Below are 19,235 nucleotides of genomic sequence, written 5' to 3' on the forward strand. Positions count from 1 at the left end.
TACAAGAAAGTTGGCTGCAGTGATCACCTGGTGCAGAACTATAATATTTCCATTAGTCCAGAACAAACAGACGAACAGGACGGCTCAATTCCATTTTATTTCATTCAGCGAATTGTGGACTTTCAGCAGTATCGCGTACTGAAAACGAATCATTCCTTTGCTGTCACAGCTGAGAGGGAATCGAGTAAAGTTAGTTGCTAAAATGTACATCAATTACTCAATGTTTCTTGGTAAAAATAAAACACTTAATACAATGTTATAAAAAAATAAAAGCACTTGACAACCCTGTAAACGGCACATTTCTCCTCACCTCATCCATTGCTTCTTCCGATCTTTTTTCCCCGTCTTTTTTTTTCTTTAAACGATTCCGATTTTATTTTTGGCACCGACAGATGACACACTACAAACGAACAAACAAACAAACGAACGAACAAACAGAACAGGGTATTGCACAAGGCTTCACCTTTCTTCTCACTTCACAGTTGGGCTGACACAGAGAGTCTGACGTCCAATGCAACCGAATGCAAAGAGATAGCTTCACTCTCTCCCCTAAAATAAATATCAGGCCGTCTGCGTTGCTTGCGCCGCACACACTCACACCCCGGAAAAATAAATAGCAAAGAGGTTCTAGCCAGATGTGGATGTATGTCATGGTCGTGTCCATGTGAACCGTCGAAGCTCTCCGCCAGCAGTCCCGTCGCCCGAGCCCCCCGGCCCTGTCGTGCCGCGGCGCTTCGAACGCTCCAGTCCTCAGCGGCCAGCCAGCCGCCGCGGGACTCTCAGTGCACTCGACAGTCTTCACGGGAGCACTGCGTCGACGTGTATGTAGCGGAAATCGCCTCCTCGCTCTGTGGGTTGTGTGTTGTGTGTAAGTGAGTGAGAAATGAAAACCCAGACGGTGACCGTGGGCAGTCAGCTGCTGCTGCTCAGGCCGGACTCCCCCCGATCCTCTCGCCTCCCTTTCTCCTTTCGGGAGACGGGGGAAAAAAAAAAAAACAGGCGGCCGTTAGTGAAATGTTAACCGGCGGTCGACGCCAAACGATTCGACGGCGCGCCGCGTCTTGCCGTACCTGCTGGATGGAGCTCTGTGCGTCGGGTCTGGCTGTGGCGCAGATCTCGCAGCCGGGACGAGACGGCTTGTTGAGGAAAGTGCACGAGGGGCAAGCCCACACCGTCTGCTGAGAGGACGGGAAAAGATTTCACCTACACATAGAAGGGCGTTTGTTCTCTGTGTGGAGGAACTGTATAAGTTAGCATCTTGTAGCTCCACACCATCTCCAGTGATACTGTCACAAGATGGTCAATGCTATTTACTTCTCCTGCCACTAGTTTTAATGTTGTGGCTGATCGGTGCACACTCACTGCAGGAAGTGATTTAAAAAGAGGCGACTGTCAAAGTAAAAGCTCAAACAGAAGTTGCCAGCCTCTTTTTAGAACTCCTAACCACTTCAGCCTTTACTAAATGTGGTCATTTGAATTCTAATTATTATTTAGTTCCGCTCCCCATGAATAGTTTTATTATATTTGATGATCTCAATGAGGCTGCAGCCCAGCAATGGCCTCGCCGAAGGCGTTAGACGCACCCGGTCACGTACCTGTGTTTTACTGGCTTTGTTGGCATGATCGTTCAGCTGCAGATTCTCGATGTCGAGGATATCTTTGCTTTCACCTGGTCGGTCGCTGCCTCCACCTGTACCTGCTGAAATGAGTGAACGGGAGCTAGAAGTGACCGTTTCTGTATTTTAAGAAAGCGCTGCCTGCAAAAGTCTGTCATAGTGGTAGTCTTTGCTATGCATTAGTCCCCCCTAAAGGCCAGAAAGTCATTAGAGAATAGAAACTCAAATTGAGTAAATCTGACGCGCGGACATCCCCAAACACTCGTGGCGTTCTGCTGGACCACATGTCTTTGCTTCAGGGGATTTTTTTTTTGCCTTTACTTTGGTATTTAGAAAGTCAAACCTGTGTCATCAAACGCATCACAAGAAAGACTTCAGAGCTTAATGTGGCCAGAGAAGAACATTGGGCCCAAAATCGCTGTCCCGCTCAGAGTGAAACTAAATCACAAGCACATACACCAGAAAACTATTACAGAAAAGTACACGAGAAGAGCTTTGAGGAGGTTTGATAGTAGTTTGGTAATCAGGTAATCAGGTCAGCACAAGCTAGTGGGAAAACCTTTTATGCGTAAATGTTTTCAAAGGGTTTGATATCAACTCATCTTTCAGCCCTTAGGAATAATTTCACAGTTTTTTCTTATACTAATTCATTTTATGCATTTCATTCTATTACTATATATATATATATTTATTTTATCTTACACCTAGTTTTCTCTTTAGTGTTTTTTCTGTGCAATGGAGCTACTGTGACCCAGCAGTTTCCCTAAAGTCTAACTAAGTCTTAAGATTTATTTTGAAATCTCGCCACTACGGTGATTTCTTTCTTTTTTTCCCATCTCATAGATTTTTACGCTTGTTTGGACCTAGTTTCTTGGACTCACCCTGGTTGTTGTGGGGGAGCCTTGACGGCAGGGTGTTGTAACCCCTCCAGTCTTGGGACGTGGGGCCGTTGCCCGTGGGCAGAGGCGGGGCGAGGAGGGCGCTCTCCAGGTCTTGCTGGAACAGCTGGCGGGTGATGCGGGCCTGCCGGGCCGAGATCAGGTACACGTACGCTGTGTCGCCGTCCTTCTGCACTCCGTAGGAGGCGAGTGACCTCGGCTCGGTGCACAAACACTGACCGATCACCCAGCGCTGCACGCGGGGGTGGAAGCCGTACTCGAGAAACACCTGAAGGAGAGCGGGGGGGAAGGTTAGCTGGGCCCGGAAAACCAACCTCAAGCCACGGGCGTGTTTCAACTGGTGGACGTTTATCTGACCTGTTGCTTGAGGGCGGCCACGGTCATGTAGGGAAACACTTTCACCGTGACGCAACAAGACGACGACGCGTCCTCCACCACCACCGACAGGCTGCAACACAGACACGGCTCCGTAAGCCAACGCACACACTGCGACCCTGAAAACTTCGCGGTCGCGGTGAACTTGAAACAAGCCCTCAGGCCGACGCGTCTGCGCTTCTCACCTGATTTCTCCGTCTGCGTAGTTTTTTTCCGACAGCCGTATCGTCAGCACGGCTTTCTGTCGGGCCAGCGCGGACGCGTGCTGGGAAGCAGCTTGAGTGTCGCCTGCTTCGATGGCCCTGGCGAGCTCCAAGCATAGCTCCTCTAAATAAATAGATAAATAAATGAATAAAAAAAACACGGCGTGACACTTTAAGAGCAGGTTATGAGCAGAGGAAGAGGAAACATGTGGCGATACACGGGCACTCACCGCTGAGAGGCAGCGAGGCGGCGCTCCACTGCTCCATCGCCGCCGCTGTGTTGTCGTGTTTGCCATCTGATTCATACGTGTTGATATTCGCCACTGTCAGAGGACAGGAAGTATTATAATAAAGTGCTTTAAAACATGTGGCTGTTACCACACAGGACCGTCACCCGATATCACTATTTATTCTAGCTGATAAAAGTCCACTGTTTCTAACGTGATGGCTTCTTGCAGGAAACCTAAAGCGAACGCAACATCAAACAGAATGTTTAATGCTGCTTTGATTTTGCCTGAGCTTTCAGCCACAAATAAGCCGCCGAGCACTTGATCAAGTACAGGCACCCGGTCTTTGATTTTTTTTAAGCTGGCCGCGGAATAGCAGCGGTTTCTTTTAGCAATCTTCCAAAACTCATTCCTCATACGTTTGTTCTATTTCATGGTGGAAACAGTGCACAGCACGTCTTACGCCGTTTAAACTGCACCATGTACAGGCCAGTGCCATTCAAAACACTATGTGGGATCTTCTACTCTGCCTTTAAAATGTATGAAATGTCAAATGAGATTTAAAATCAATCAAAGAATTAGGGTTTTACATATTAACATGTGTATTGTTTTTTTAGATATATACTTTATGTGTTACATGACGGTGACATTAATCTGTGAAAAAACAAAAACAAACAAAAGAGGCTGTATTTTAAAATAAATAGTAATAGTAATCAAACTGACCTCTATGTGCTTCTCTCAGTGATGACATCACCACGGTGGCCCACTCCTCTGCCTCTCGGTCGCAGCGGAAGTTGAAGCGGATGCAGTCGTACGGGGGAGCAGCGAGACGCATCTCATGGCAGCGAGAGGACTTGACCTCGTACTGCACCGAGCGCAGGTCGAACTCCGCGATGAACTGAGGGCGACAACACAGACGACTTAACCCCGTATCTCAGTTTTGACTTTTAGTAGGACGCCAACGTCATAGTAGGAAATTACGCTAATAAATACATTCATTTTAAATTCATCTGATTGAGAATCGATTTCAAAACATTGCCTTTTCTTTTTTGTAATTTGATAGTCAGCGGCTAAATACATCAATCCCAATTGTGTTATTCAGATTACAGCACGGTTTCATCTTTTTTGTTTGAAGTAAAGCAGAATTAGCAAGTACCAGAGGTTTATAGTATAAAAAAAAGGAAACAACCCTGTGAAATGTGGCAGAAATTCAAGTTACATTCTTATTCTGTCAGAGGATCTCTCATTATCAGCGAGTGAATTTGGCAGCACTGAGGTTTTTCACTTATAATGTTCCTTCTGCCGCTGCAGTCAGCGTAAGATTAAAGGCGCTGATGTTTGCTACGGGGAGACGCATGATGCAAAGAGCAGTTGGCCTCCCGCCAGAGTAAGATGAATGCAGACTCTCTCCTATGACTTGGTGCGATGTGTCCTACAGACGTTTCAAAAGAGGCGAGGAGCAGAGTAAAAACCGGCAGATCAAGGTGAGGAAATCAGCCTGACTTGAGATGAAAAGCGGACCCCGACGCAAAGGACCAGACGAACAAAGGACTTCACAGTTAAGTCAGTATGTGGTGAGGCAGGCGGGGTGCAGAGAAAGGTCATCTTCCAGCATAATGGAGGCCTTTGATTTGATGTGGCTGTTTGACAGTAATCGCAAATAATACCGAAAGGGAACGCGTACTGAAACGTTTTTAGGTCCCACAACGTCCCAGGGTGGAAGCACTGCAGTGACAGTGGTCTGAAAACATCTGTATGTAGTTAATATAGCAGGCAATTATTATTCTACAAAAACTGTAGAACTGCTTGTTGATGTAAACGTCTAATTATCCCACGGCAAAGCTGATTTGAGTGACTCTGGACGTGACGTGATTCTACCGGGACACTCACTAAGGTTTTACAGGGACGGGTCCGAAAAAGAGAAACCACCCAGAGAGTCCTCAGGATCAGATTAGGCCTCGTTTAGGCCAGAGGTCAGAGAAAACCGATGAGACCGATAACGACAACAACTCAAATAATCTGTCTTCACATCAGAGGTGTGCAGAAGAATGTCAACAGTCAACATGTCAAGCCATGAAGCGAAAGACTACGCAGAGTGACACCCGTTGGCAGCTAAGAAAGGAAACTGAGGTTACAGTTTGTGAGATAGAACATTGTAAAAAAAAAAAAAAAAAAATGTTCTGATGAGTCTCATTTTCTGCTGTGACCACATCAAAGCTTGGAACCATCCTGCCTTGCAAAGCTGTGATGATCATTAGCGTTGCATAGGTGTTAAGTGGAAAACAATTAATGTGCCGTTTGGCTCTTTTGTTGCATGATAGAATACTTCTTCGTCCTCATCTGCAATGATCCCCCCTCCCTCAAATGAAACTTTATGCTTTTTCCTACAAATCAGATCAGCTCCTCGACATCAGAGCAGGTGACTTCCAACCGAAGAGGTCACGCCGTCTTCTGCCTGCTATTTAAGAAGGCCATTTCGGAAAAAAAAAAACTGCGAACAGAGGTGCGAGACACGTGTAACCCGTGGACAGGTGGAGGCGGTGGTAAAAATACCTCTGTGTTCAAAGTGTTTGTGTGGAGTGCCATAACTTCCTGTCGAGCTCACATCATGCCCTACATTGTCATTTTGATCTATTCTGCAATCTTTTTTACCTCACAGGGAGTCACTGTTTCAAAGGCTCACGCTCATTTTTCACATTCTGAGTTTTATCACCACTCGGCACGCAGCTCGATAGCAGATCCTAGGGCCTAGATGCCCCTCTGCTCAGCCAGCGTTTGAACCATAAGGTGCTGAATCTGAGATAAATATAGACTTCCCAGAAGATAACAGCACGGTGCTGGTGACTAACATACATGTGGGAATTGGTAGCTTGGTTACTTCACTTAAGAGAGGGGAGATTCCCACCTGCCTTATCATTAGGACCTGCAGATGTTTACCAATACGATCAATGCTTTTTCAAGGATTTCCCCAATGAACCTGTCATTTTGCTTCAAGGCTGAAAATGAAAGTGAAACTAAAAGCCTCCACTGTCAACTCAAACAACATTTTTAAACAGTTTTTCCCCTTCCGAGCTTTGGTGATTTCAAATTAGAAGCAGTAAATTAGATTCAGAAGACTCTAGCTAAATGCCTACTGCATAGATGTCGCGGCTCATCCTGAAAACTGGTTTTTGGTTTCTGTTTCTATTTTTTGTTTTTTGACATATCCGCACTGAACATAATATCTGATCCGATTTCATTCCTTAAATCTGAATGTGCGCAGCTGCGCGTCTCCTCTGTCCGAGTGCTCCATAAAATGGCGTGTACGGGCCTGTGCTGGTGTAAAATATAAATTAGATCCAATGCGGCGCTGGTTCACAAACAAATAAGAGCGCGTAGTGAAGCACTTCGCCTAAACATACAGGTGTTGGGTGTTTGTGTACGTGTGAAAGCTCACCACACTGCGGTTTCCGCTTGTGTCTCTAAGCGCCAGTCGGAACTCTCCGGCCCGGCTCGGGTCCATGCTGAGCTGGAGACGCAGAGCCTCGCTACCCGCTCCGGGGAGGCACAAGGGTCGGATGCCGGAGTGGCACACGGCAACACGGACTGACATTAAGACCGTGCTGCAGCAAGCGGTCGTCGCGGGCCCGCCGCATGCCGCAGCAGCCTGCTGGGTCGAGGCAGCGACCGGGGCTGGAGGAGCCCAGCCGCCCGAGCTGAGAGCCATGTCAACGGACACCGGAGGCGCCGGAGTGAGGGTCGTTGCCGCTGTCCGCTTCTTGGGTCGGGTTTATACGCTCCGCCGACGTTCAGAGAGATCGTGTTTCTTCGCGGGCAGGCTGTGGTTGTCTCCTGGCCTCGCAAATTGTTCCATGTCTCCCCGACCCGAACAAACAGGGAGAGAAACAAAACAGGAAGTGGAGGAGTCCGCCTGTTATTTATGTCCGTACAGAAACGTGGCAAGAGATGTATAAAAGACACACCTCAGTATATTTGATTCATTCATTCACGGTTGTGAGAAACAATAATTATAATAATAATTGATTTGAAACCATTAATGATACAGTAAGGCTCAGTAGTTACCATAAGTCGGGGTTGTTATTGTTAAGGCCACCCTAAAATTGATATTAAGCTATTTCAATGACTCGGAACCGTCAACTTCCGGCAAATGTACAGTATTTTATATATTTCGATTTTTTTATTTGTTTTATTTTTATTTAGTTTATAAAGAAATAAATACTAAGGAAAAAGGGAAAGTCACCTCATTATTGTTGAGGACTGACATATATGTGTGTGTGTGTGTGTGTGTGTGTGTGTGTGTGTGTGTCTGTGTCTGTGTGTGTGTGTGTGTGTGTCTGTGTGTGTGTGTTTGACCCCCTCGAAAACGAGATGGTTCATCTCAAGGGGCCGTCCATGAATACATTTGTTATAATATAGAATACAATGAACATCGTTTTTAAACCAAATAAAACAGCAAAATACTCACAGTGACAGTTCACAAAACATTTCAAAAAGTACATATAGCCTACTGGTTTGTAAGCTCCTTCTCAAACTTGTGTTTTATTTAAAACTAAACAAAATAAAACACAGGCCCTGTTTGGACACCCTTCTTCACCGTTGTCACTGGGGAAATAAATGACTCTTCATTTACTATCTATCTATCTATCTATCTATCTATCTATCTATCTATCTATCTATCTATCTATACACACACACACACACACACACACACACACACATATACATATATATACACCTAGATAGATAGATAGATAGATAGATAGATAGATAGATAGATAGATAGATAGATAGATAGATAGATAGATAGATAGATAGATAGATAGATAGATAGATAGATAGACTATCACTCTTTTGCTTTTGCTCCCATCAAAAAACATTCCTCCAACCAGTACTGATACTGTGGTAGCATTCACTTTTATTTCACTTTTATTCTCGGGCTGAACGTCTGAGAATTACAGAAAAGTAATGACATCTAAAATAAATTCTATGACTAACCAGGATCCACTCTAGGGACAGGGGCGATGTGGCCTGTTTGCTTTGAGCCGGTTTAAACATTGGCAGGGGCCTGTAGCTGTCATTTATTTATAGAGATTTCCGTGAAGACCAAAGAGAAATGATTACACTGCTTTTGGAAAGAGAGAGACCCAGGTGACATTGTTTTATTTAACTGAATTATAGAGATATTGTGAGGTCAAACTAAGACATTCCTCCATTTTTTGGAACTTTTGAGACTTGGGTGCATATGTCAGATTTTCTTGATTTGAATCTGGATGTGTGGAAATGGATGTAATATTTACAGCATATGAATCAAAATGAACTATTGATTAATTAAATTATAAAGAGTCAGAATTACTGTCATTATTGTAAACTATAAATATGGCAGAATCACAGTTATAGTGGTACTGAGAGCTGGCACTTATAATCCTGAATAGAAAAAGCAGCTCATTTACCATTTCATTTGGTTGCTTATGTATGCTTAGAGTGGAAGTTAATATATAACAAAGAAGTCAATAGGTAGTTACTTTATGTCCAGAGGTAAATGAATGAATAAAGCAAGAATGTTGCCCTGCAAACAGCAGACGGTTCTCAGACTTTGCTGTCTGTTAATGAAGCACATATTACCACATTTCTGCCATGTATATCTTTAACTACAAAGACTTTATATATACATTCACAAAGTATGTCAAGCAGTACATCTCAGCTCACCACGACGTTACACCAGGTCTAATCAGTCAGTTTTTAAGGAGAATTACAAAGATGTCTGTCCTGCAGGAAATTAATCCAAATGTGAAGAACATGAGGCAGTCAATGAGCACAGTGCTGCAGAGGAGAGCAAACCAGCTCAAGAAGGAGCTCGCACAGGTAAAGACAAAAAATCACATCCTCAGAGTTCTACAAGTGCACAGTAGAGTCTGTTTGCTGTCATTTCCGGAGCCACTACTTTCAATTCCACTGACCACAGGGAGCGAGGAAGCCCTACAAAGATGTCATAGACGTCTCCTGGGGTGACCCACACAGGGCAGGAGTGAAGCCTTTGTCATTTGTCAGACAGGTAAGATGTGACCTTCAAAGTGTCTACAAGATCATTAGTTCACCCCTTGACGAAAAATATAATCTTATTCACAGGTTCTTGCAGCGTGTCTCTACCCGCAGCTTATTAACAGCGACAAACTGCCACTGGACGTCAGGCAGAGGGCCCAGAGGCTGCTTGGGCAATGTGCTGGGGGGAGTGTAGGTGAGAACGTGAGCCGATGAGAATATAAAATCCGAGCTAGTTCACTTAAAAACCACATCAACTCATTTCAACGACTAAATTGTTACTTTTTTGGGGCAATTTCAGTCGATGTTACCTGTGTTTGTCTTTATTTTGTGCTGCTTTACATAGTATTATGATTTCAGGCGTTGAATGAATGAATGCAGTAATACGAGACATTTAAGGGTCTCCACAGATTCTGTGTACAACAGTGTCCAAGACTGTATGAATGAGTTGTACTATGAAGTGTGTAGAAATCCTGTAATCAGCGTGCTCATGTATATGCTATATAAAAAGATACAACAGGTAAAATGTACTTTGAGGAAATAATAAAAAAAGGATATTAAAAATTCATATAAATTGTAATGTATTTCATATGTGCAATTGAGCAACATGTGATGTAATGTTCAATACAATACTGTAAAACTATCATAATAATAATAATAATAATAGAATTAAATATTATCAATCGAAAAAACTAAGGAGTGCCATTGTATAGAGTATTACATGGGGAAAAAAATGCATTCATCTGTTGTATTACAGATTTATTTATTTGTCTGTGTGTGTTTTTTGAGTGTTAACCAGAACTGCAATTTCCTCAGGTTCATATACTGCAACAGCGGGCATATCTGACATAGTCCACAGAGTCTCTGAATTCATAAGGAAACGAGACGGTGGGGTTCCAGCTCACCCGGAAAACATATACATCTCCCCTGGCTCACAGTGGTCACTCACGGTAACACGACTGTTAATGACGTATACTGCATACATGTGCTTTCTGGTCTCATCAAGGTAACACAATAATTTTTTTTTAGAATATTCTCAAAGTCTTGGTGAATGCGGAGGCTTCACCCAGACCAGGTGTGTTGATTCCAGTGCCATGCCACCAGACGACAATCCTGTCCATAGAGGGTCTGGGGGCAGCTGTCATCCCCTACTACCTGAGGGAGGAGCAGTGCTGGTCCCTGCAGGTAGAGGAGCTACGGCGTGCGCTGGAATCCACAAAGAGTGTCTGTAACCCTGTCGCTCTGTACGTCATCAACCCTGGAAACCCAGCAGGTAGCAGAATGTATTCAAGATCGGATCATCGGAGTTAGAGAATGTTCTGCGTGTGGTTATTTTCTACTTTGCCTGTACCCTAGGTTATGTTCAAAGCAGGAAATCAATGCAAGAGGTGATCCAGTTTGCTTCAGAGAAGAGGCTCTTCCTTCTGGCCGATGAGGTGCGTCTCATATCCGTCGAAGTGTTATCTGAAAAGCAAACACACCAGGTCATGGGTTAACATGCTCCTCCTCCAGGTCTATCAGGGCTGCGTTTACGGGGAAAACAGCGAGTTTGTCTCCTACAAAAGGGTTCTGGCTGAGATGGGGCCTCCTCTTTCGGACACCGTGGAGCTGGCCTCCTTCCACTCGGCATCCAAAGGCTTCATGGGAGAGTAAGGTTTCCCTCCGCCCCGATGAGTAATTAAACTGCGTCAGCTAGTTTGAGATGGGAGACCTTCACAGATCGCCAGCTGTAATTTGGAGAAGCGAAACAGCTGAGTGAACAGTCTCGAGATGAGACCACAAAGGAGATGAGGAACCCACACATTTGTCATTCACTGCACGCTATTATAACATTATGACCACTTCACTATTTTGTGTAGGTCTCCCTTGCGCCTTCAGAGAATGGACATGGTTTGTGGGGTTTTTGGCTCCTGTGGTTTGAGGGGACGGGCCTCTGTGGACCATCCCACACATACTTGATCAAGACCTCAGAGCCAATTCCATCTGTTCAGGAAGATCATGTAATGCAATTGAATGTCTCTTCCACCAGGTGTGGACTGCGCGGTGGGTATGTAGAGCTAGTAAATGTGGACCCCACCGTTATGAAATACATCTACAAACTGTTCTCCAAAGACAGCTGTGCGCCAGCGTTGGGTCAGATCGCCCTGGATCTGATGACGAACCCGCCGCAGCCAGGAGACCCCTCCTACCCCTTGTATGATCAGGTGAGAGCCGAGAAATGCAGTTCAGTCACGCCATTTTGCTAAAGACTGGAATTAGCCCAGAAGAATCTGATTAAGCGAAGCAAAGCGGTGCAAGCAAATCAGTTCTGTCTTCTGCAGGAAACAAATCAAATCCGAACGGCGCTGCTTGAAAACGTGAAGAGAGCCTGCGAGGTTGTCAACAGCCTGCCGGGTTTCAGCTGTCAACCAGTGGAAGGAGGAGTTTTCGCATTCCCAAGAGTGTTTCTCCCACCTAAAGTCATTCAGAGAGCCAAGGTTACAACACTGACGCATAGAATGCAATGCCTGACTTTAATGGCAATTAATGGAGCAGTAACTAAAAAAAAAAAACGTTTGTTTTTATGTACCATAAAATGTGATATTTTGGGATTTCAGGAAGTAGGAATGCAGCCAGACACATACTACTGTATGAAACTCCTGGAGGAGGTCGGGCTGTTGTTCAGTCCTGGTTGTGAGTTCGGACAAAAGGAGGGCACGCTCCACATCAGGTACGATACAACAGCTTCAGATATGTTAAGAGCAGCTCAAACGTACCCATTTCTAAAGGACTTTAAATGATACTTTACAAAGCGAACTGATCAATTTTAATATGTCCGGGTCTCTTGTTTTGGCAGATTTTGCATCATGACCCCTCGGGACACCATGGAAGAAACCCTGAGACGCCTGACCAGTTTTCAGACGAAGTTTATGAAGGAGTTTTCTTAGAAACAAATTAATGTTTTATCTCATTTTTAAATAATTCAACGCAGGCAATAAAACAATCAAATAGTTTTCTTTGTGTTGGCATGTGAGTGTTTATTACAATAAATATGACATTATTCATGTAGTCCTTTTTAAACGACCTTGGGCCAGTCATACTTTTTCATACTCCTTGAAGTAGCATTCAGTTTCTGCTTTCAGAAAGTAATTATTGACTAGAACGTCCAAAATCCAAATGGATTCCCTCACACCATCCATCCAGTTCATAAACAAATCTCATTCTGTTTGGTTCTTCTGCACCAGCCAGCAGATACACCACATTCACACATACAGCATGGTCGTCATCAGTCCACCTCGCTGTCGCTGGCGTGAGCCAAAGGGGTCGGATCCGCATTGTTGAGGAGCTTAACGAGTAAAGACACGAGCTTCCCATCTTGAGAAGTATTCGCATTGCTGGGATTGTTGAGGTTTCGGTGCAGCATGGTCTGAATGGAAGTGCGCAACTCCCACAGGAGCTCCCACGTCTCGACTGAGAGCTCACAGCGCACCAGGGAGTGTCCGGAAAGTGAGACCGTCACTCTGTCTCCGTCCACTGGGAAAGAAAAAAAAGAAGAAATATTTTATGTATATATATTTTTTGGTTTTGACGTTTGTAGTGAAAAATCAAGAAGGGGATGTCATCTGCAAATCAGCACTGCACCCAAATGTAGCATGGGTTGAGCAGGAAAAAAGAAAATTAAAAAAAATCTCTGATTCTGCATCGGCATTAATCTTTTTATCCATTAGTCTGACAATGAGACACAATAGGCAGTATCCTCTTTCAAGAGCACAGACCATCAGCAGCAGTCAACATGATCATGATTTCAGACCGAACACTAAAATAAAACAATGGAGTATTTTGGTCTGATAATGTCTAGATCCAATAATTCCATTCCTGTATTATTATTTTTATTAAACTAATCTAATCAAACAAGAGTAATCGTCCTACCCGTCTCTATCATATCACAGTCTGTGAGCAGCAGCAGGGCGAGCGGATGGACTGCAGAGGAGTCTCTGATGAAAACAACTCCACTGGACTTGACGGCACCGAAGAAGGTCAGCCAGCGACTAGGGAAGTCGTCTTTTCCTCTATGATGGAAAGGAAGACTTAAACGTTACAGGCTCTTTTTGTAATTAAATATGTGTTGCTGTTGACATTTTAAACTCCGTGCTCACACCTGTTCACTGTGGAGCGGTGAAGCAGCACTGGACCGCTTCGTGTGCGGAAAACAATGCTGTTGGGGCGAAAGCGTCCTTTGGTAACAACACCTTTCTTCACCTGAAAGCAAAGCAGGTGAATCCGTGTTAAGCCGGGATGTAAAGTCAGAATTTATTAGTAGTAGTAGTAGTAGTAGTAGTAATCAGGATCTACAATGATAGCTTAAAGTGAGTGAAGCTGTATAAAACAGCCAAGAACAAACAAAACAAAACACTAAATGTAATGTAACCGATCATCCACAACATTAAAACCATTGGCAGGATTTGTCATCTTGTGTTTTTTTTGGGAAACTACGGACTTGGCCTTCATGTGGATCTTACTTAGACATGTACCACCCACCTAGAACTTGGAGGCATACGGCAGACCTAACTACATTGGATATTTCTCCACATATCCCTTTCAGACTTTTCAGATTCCGTCTTTGAGGATGCACAGCAGGAAGTTGGCTCCGTAAAGCCTGTCTGGGAAGTTGCCATGTACCTGTATGAGGTTGGGATACAGTCCAGACAGCAGCACAGCTTTAAGCAGCTCATCCTGGCCGCTGTGCTCATTGTAGAGAGAATTAAGCTTCTGACACTCATTGGCGTGAGAAACCAGCCCTGCCTCATGCAGATTCTCACTGAACTGAGAGATGAGACCTGCAGCAGGATGAAACGAAGACAGGAATCATTTCTGGGATAGTTGCATGTTGAGAAAATAGGTGGTTTTATTTCCCCGGAACGTGAAAGTGACTGATTCAAACAAACCTTTGATGAAGCGAAGGCCGGGTCTGGACAGAGTGTTCTCGTCCACAAAGTTATCTCTGTCCTCTCGGTCACCCTCCCGCTGAACTGTCCTCCAGCCTAAAATAGCTCGACTGTACACCAAATAGTCACTGTAGCTAGAGCCGCTCAGCATCTCCTTGGCCTGGAGAAACGGAGCAGAGACACATGACAACTCATGTTTTATTTTTAAATCAAATGTATTCCGCGTTAAAAATCAGTTTCAAGACACCTCACCTTCTTGACAAGTTGCCTGTTCTGCAGGCTGTTGTGGAAAGGGTCTCGAGTGAGACAGGCGGCTACGGACAACAAGGGTAGAGCGCATCTAAACATGGTGCTCAGGACCAGCACTTTGCCGAGGCGAGGGTCACATGACATAAGGGCAACACGTTCTCCTAAAGGAGTCAGGGCTTCTGTCTTGTCCAGAACTCCTGTGAAGGGAGAGGATTTCTGTTAACACCAGCTGATGAGCAAGTTGAACCATATGTGAGGGTTTGACTGTGAGTCACTCACCTATTTCTTGCAGATTCTGGACAGCGTCTCTCACAGCTTCTATGTCCGGACTGTCCAGCACTTGGGATAGGAAATCTACAGCCTGCGCACACAAAACAGGTCTTTGGTTAATATGACGGTAACATTAAAGGAAATAGGATCAAAAACGCTCAAAATAAACGCTGTTCTCTTTCAGTACCTTGCAGTTAGGACTGTGGATTTTAGCCTGCACCACCAAACTCTCGAGAGGGGTGCGGAGGATCTCGGGGATGGGGAAGGGAGCCATGGATTCCAGCTGTTGCCTCGGGAACAGGTGATAGGATTTTCCTGGCTGACAACGACCTGCTCTCCCTTTTCTTTGTGTGACATTGGAACGAGAAATCCAAACCGTGTCCAGGCAGGAGACCTGGAAAACCGCGCAAATCCATTAGCTGCTTTGTTACTTGTTTGTTTGTTTTTTTTTTTTTGGGTACAAAATAGGAATTAAAAGCAAAAACGAACCTTCGTCCGCGGGTCATAAGTGTGCTCTTTGTGAGTTCCTGCATCCACCACATGAACGATGTCGTTGATTGTGACGGAGGTCTCGGCTATGTTGGTGGTGAGTACGATCTTCCTCTGGCCCACTTGGGGGTGCTGGAACACCACCTGCTGGTCTGCCACTGATAAACTAGAGTGCACTAGTGGAAAAATGGAAGAAATGATTAATTAGTTGGGTTAAATAAACTCTTCGAAACCAAATCTTGGCAACTCTGTATTTTCTTACATGGGACGATCATCTGTGCGCCGGAGGAAAAGTGCGGTTTTGCATCGAGTTTCTCTAGGACTGTCTTGATGTCTTGCCACCCGGGGAGGAAACACAACACTCCACCTGAAGGAAAAGAAAAATAATAAAGATGACTGAGGCCAAAACTTTTAAACACAATCATCCATAATTATCTATAAGCAAATTAGAGACAGTATATTTGTTACCTGGCTCTCCGTGCTTGTCAATGTGCTCTATAACATCCGCTACCAAATCTAGATCAGGGGAAATATCATCTCTTCCTGCCTTTAAAAGCACAGGAGAAAAGCTCATGAGACACGGGACAAGAACAATAAAAACATTTACCAAACAGACTAAAGGGTTTTAGTTTCACCTGCTTGTTTGTCTCCCTTGTTGCTTGGACTGAAGGGGAGCGTCGCATCGTTCTGAGCACGTCCTCCAGGTAATAGTCCCGCACTGGGTGCATGAATCCGGGCACCTTTACGATAGGACAGCCTCCAAAGTACTGAGAGAGCCTCTGGTTGTCCCCAGTAGCGCTCATGAGCACTACGCGTAGGTCGGGGTTCTCTTTCAAGCTTGAGCGCAGTAAGGCCAGCAGCAGGTCCGTGTTTATGTCCCTCTCGTGGACCTCGTCCACCACCACGTGACTGATCCCCTTCAGGCTCGGGTTCGACTGCAGCTTCTTCAGCAGGACGCCCACCGTGAGGAAGAGCATGGCTCCTCCGCTGTGCTCTGGAGGCCGGCTCTCCAGTCTCACCTGCGCAGAGAGAAGTTTATTCCTCACATACACTTAATTTCTCCACCAACAGTCGCACTGACGTGACAACAGAAGAAACTTTTTCAACAATAAAAGATCAAAATATTTCAATTTTACACTTAATAATGTTCATAATTATAAAGACATTTTAACTCTTACACAATATTTAATAAATATGATTTAAAGGCAGTTTATTTTTATTTTTTTTAATTCATTAACAGTCAATTTTAAATCATTTAATGTTCCGTGTAAAAACTATTTCAAATCATTTATATAAATATTTTAGTTTTAAGAAAAGTTACTTTTCATTAACAATGTTTTCGGATATTCTGGCATCATTTACTTCTATACCACTGTAACACGTAGCGCTCACCTTAAATGCTGTTGCATTAAAAAAAAAACAACTAAAATATAGCTGGAACATAATTCAGATGAGTGAATGGTTTTATCGGTGACTGACACACAGCATCCACATCCTTTCAGCCTGTATCTACCTGATGTCCCACTGAGTGTTTAAGGGCCGGACCCATCTCCTGAGCAACACGATGGGCCACTGACACCGCGCTGATCCGACGGGGCTGCGTCACCAGGATGTTGCACTCTGCGCCTTTCCCTCCTCTCACGTGCTCCTCCAGCAGGAAGCGAGGGATCCGCGTTGTTTTGCCGCATCCCGTTTCACCGGCGATCACGACAACCCTGGAGGAATTTATGACCGAGACCACGCGCTCGCGGTGCGAATCGACCGGGAGCTCCAGGCTCAGTACGGGGTTCGCCCTTTCCCATTCCTCCCGCAGGTAGGCGCTGAGCTCCTCGGCCTTCCGCTCAGACAGAGGCCTGTACAGCCTGCCAGTGATGGCGTCTTTCACCATGTCCTCCTCGTCCTCCTCGTCCCACTGGTCCGCCGTCTCCTGTCCTCTCGCCTCTTCCTCCTCCCACAGTTTCTGTACTTCGTGTGCAACTGGGTACTGTAAGAAGGATGAGGATGTAGAGTTACGTTAATAAGGAGCTTGAACAGCTTATTGTCAAAAAATTTCTCTAGATCAAAAAAATAAAAAAAACATATGCTGGCAAATTTTGTCTCACAAAACAAGAGGCGACAACCGACCTGTGCGAGGTACTCTCTCACACTCTGCTTGAGGTTTTCTGGGATTTCCAGCGGGAGTGGACGCTTCTCCCTCTCTCCGGCCTCCCGGACCTTTTCTTTGTGGTACATGGCGTGAGACAGCGGGTTGTTGTCCTTATCCAGCAGCTCCATCTCCTGGACCAGGCAGCACAATAGATATTTTACCACATGTCGAACACGCAGGTGACGGCACAGTAGTTTTTTTTTTGTTTTTTAAAAAGTTATCCACACCTTCAGCTTCATGCAGGCAAGTGCTGCAGCCCTCCTCTCCGCCATCACATGGCTCTTCGCTGTGGCTGTGAACGTCATCTTCTCAGGCCAGAGCAGAGTCAGCTCACACTTCTTCAGCTTCCCTCCTGATTTTTTGAAGTGTACCACCTCCTGCAGCGACACATTGCAGCCTTCACTCACGGTATGCGGTGAATTAGGAGGGATTGCGATAAAGGGAAGAAAAGCTACAAACCTTGAGTCTGTTGGAAGAGGTGGCCACCTGGATGACCCGGTACAGCAGAGATTTAGGTTGTCGGAAAAGGCCCAAAGCTTCAGAGGCTTCATCTTTGATGTCATGTGGCAAGATGCCACCCTCCTTATCGTGAAAGGAGGAATGGAGCGCTCCTCTCTCCCAACCTGATCTCCTCCTGGGCAGCTCGTTGTTTGGGCCGATCACACCCATTTCCTGGGCAGACACGTAGAGAAAAGTGGGACAAGTGAGGACCAAACGTCCCATCAGTGCGGCAGGATGAGGTGGAGAGTCTCACCCTCACAACTTACTCTGAGCTTGAGACAAGCAGCAGCTGCAGCGTATCGTTCTGCGTCAGTCTTCCTGGAAGCGTAACCCTCTTCTTCAATCTTGCAGGGCCACAGCACAGTGACAGTGGCTCTCTACGCACATGCAAAAAAAAAGAGATACAAACAAAATTAAATCCATCCATAATAGACATTAGCTTTTGAAGATGTGCAGTAAGGCCCTCTGCTAATGGCTCATGTTCTGACCTTGACATCCACATCTTCTGTGCAGGTGTACTGGATGAGCTGGGACAGGTCGTTGACTCCCAAAGATCGAGAGAGGGTACTGTTCAAGAGGCTTTTAGGATCTGGGAACTCCTTCAGTAGGTCTGGGTTGTTGTTGCCTTGACAATTATGAAAATGGAAAAAAAAAAAAAAACCCACATAGGTCAGACACACAAGGTCAGTTATGCTTTAGTGACACACTAAACTTGAGTCGATATTAAAGAAAGACCCCGAAATGTAAGCACGACTCAGAGGCTGTTACATGAATGGATGCCCTTGAGGTTTACTGTAGCCGGGAGCTGTCGCCGGTTAGCTAACACGCGTATTCACTCACCTTGTTGACTCTGAGAAATAAATGACGCGTTTTCCTGGAAGCTCCGAGGCTTGGTCCCGTGCCACCGCGTCTCCCTGCTCCATTTGAGCGCTGTTTTGCGTTCGCTGTGAAGACATTTGCCCACATTGCAAAGCGCTCTCAGACGCACGAGTAAAACACCCGGTAGCGCCATCTTTAAACTACAACTTCTTCTTCTTCCGCTGTTTCGCGAATACGTAATCAAGCTACGTTCACAGCGGCGCCCTATGGCGGAGAGCGGAAATGCATCTTTACGAAACGTCCTTTGCGTAATCGCCTAAAGAATCGCAAAAATAATCTTTTAACAAAGCAAACGTTTCTCAATTTACTTACTGAAGTCAGATGAAAAGCTAGCCAGACACCCTTAAATTATTAAAAATCTAAAACATTTAAATATATGGTGGAGCACTCAGCCTTTATTTAATCATTAAAACAAAA

The 19,235-nt window shown here is 45.1% G+C and overlaps 3 protein-coding genes across 6 annotated transcripts; 1 reads left to right on the forward strand and 2 right to left on the reverse strand.

The window, feature by feature from the left end:
- Positions 1-79: 79 nt before the first annotated feature.
- LOC125011312 (ranBP-type and C3HC4-type zinc finger-containing protein 1-like) lies at positions 80-7,234 on the reverse strand. 4 transcript variants are annotated; one of them, XM_047590464.1, is made up of 9 exons: positions 6,757-7,234; positions 4,044-4,218; positions 3,324-3,416; positions 3,076-3,217; positions 2,873-2,963; positions 2,498-2,783; positions 1,596-1,696; positions 1,071-1,175; positions 80-966 (listed from the first exon to the last, which is right to left on the reverse strand). In XM_047590464.1, the coding sequence occupies exons 1-9, from the start codon at positions 7,024-7,026 to the stop codon at positions 913-915; spliced, it is 1,317 nt and encodes a 438-aa protein (XP_047446420.1). In that variant the 5' UTR covers positions 7,027-7,234; the 3' UTR covers positions 80-912. The 4 variants fall into 4 exon arrangements, with proteins under 4 accessions (XP_047446420.1, XP_047446419.1, XP_047446417.1 ...); XM_047590463.1 differs by having other exon boundaries at positions 1,071-1,178; XM_047590461.1 differs by having other exon boundaries at positions 1,071-1,178; positions 1,596-1,699.
- A 1,786-nt stretch (positions 7,235-9,020) lies between these two features.
- LOC125010476 (alanine aminotransferase 2-like) lies at positions 9,021-12,351 on the forward strand. The gene is made up of 11 exons (XM_047589129.1): positions 9,021-9,182; positions 9,283-9,372; positions 9,447-9,555; positions 10,176-10,309; positions 10,389-10,632; positions 10,716-10,795; positions 10,872-11,008; positions 11,389-11,563; positions 11,681-11,836; positions 11,957-12,069; positions 12,196-12,351. Exons 1-11 carry the CDS (start codon positions 9,078-9,080, stop codon positions 12,284-12,286), a joined length of 1,434 nt encoding a protein of 477 aa, XP_047445085.1. The 5' UTR covers positions 9,021-9,077; the 3' UTR covers positions 12,287-12,351.
- Positions 12,335-18,978, reverse strand: dhx30 (DEAH (Asp-Glu-Ala-His) box helicase 30). Its single transcript, XM_047589126.1, has 19 exons — positions 18,780-18,978; positions 18,428-18,564; positions 18,206-18,316; positions 17,898-18,110; positions 17,666-17,815; positions 17,417-17,569; positions 16,806-17,276; positions 15,928-16,311; positions 15,761-15,839; positions 15,555-15,659; positions 15,293-15,468; positions 14,991-15,197; positions 14,813-14,894; positions 14,537-14,730; positions 14,285-14,444; positions 14,019-14,176; positions 13,498-13,598; positions 13,269-13,408; positions 12,335-12,872 (listed from the first exon to the last, which is right to left on the reverse strand). Exons 1-19 carry the CDS (start codon positions 18,949-18,951, stop codon positions 12,625-12,627), a joined length of 3,441 nt encoding a protein of 1,146 aa, XP_047445082.1. The 5' UTR covers positions 18,952-18,978; the 3' UTR covers positions 12,335-12,624.
- Positions 18,979-19,235: the final 257 nt, after the last annotated feature.

This window comes from Mugil cephalus, chromosome 7 (assembly GCF_022458985.1).
Source record: "Mugil cephalus isolate CIBA_MC_2020 chromosome 7, CIBA_Mcephalus_1.1, whole genome shotgun sequence".
Taxonomy (NCBI): Eukaryota; Metazoa; Chordata; class Actinopteri; order Mugiliformes; family Mugilidae; genus Mugil; species Mugil cephalus.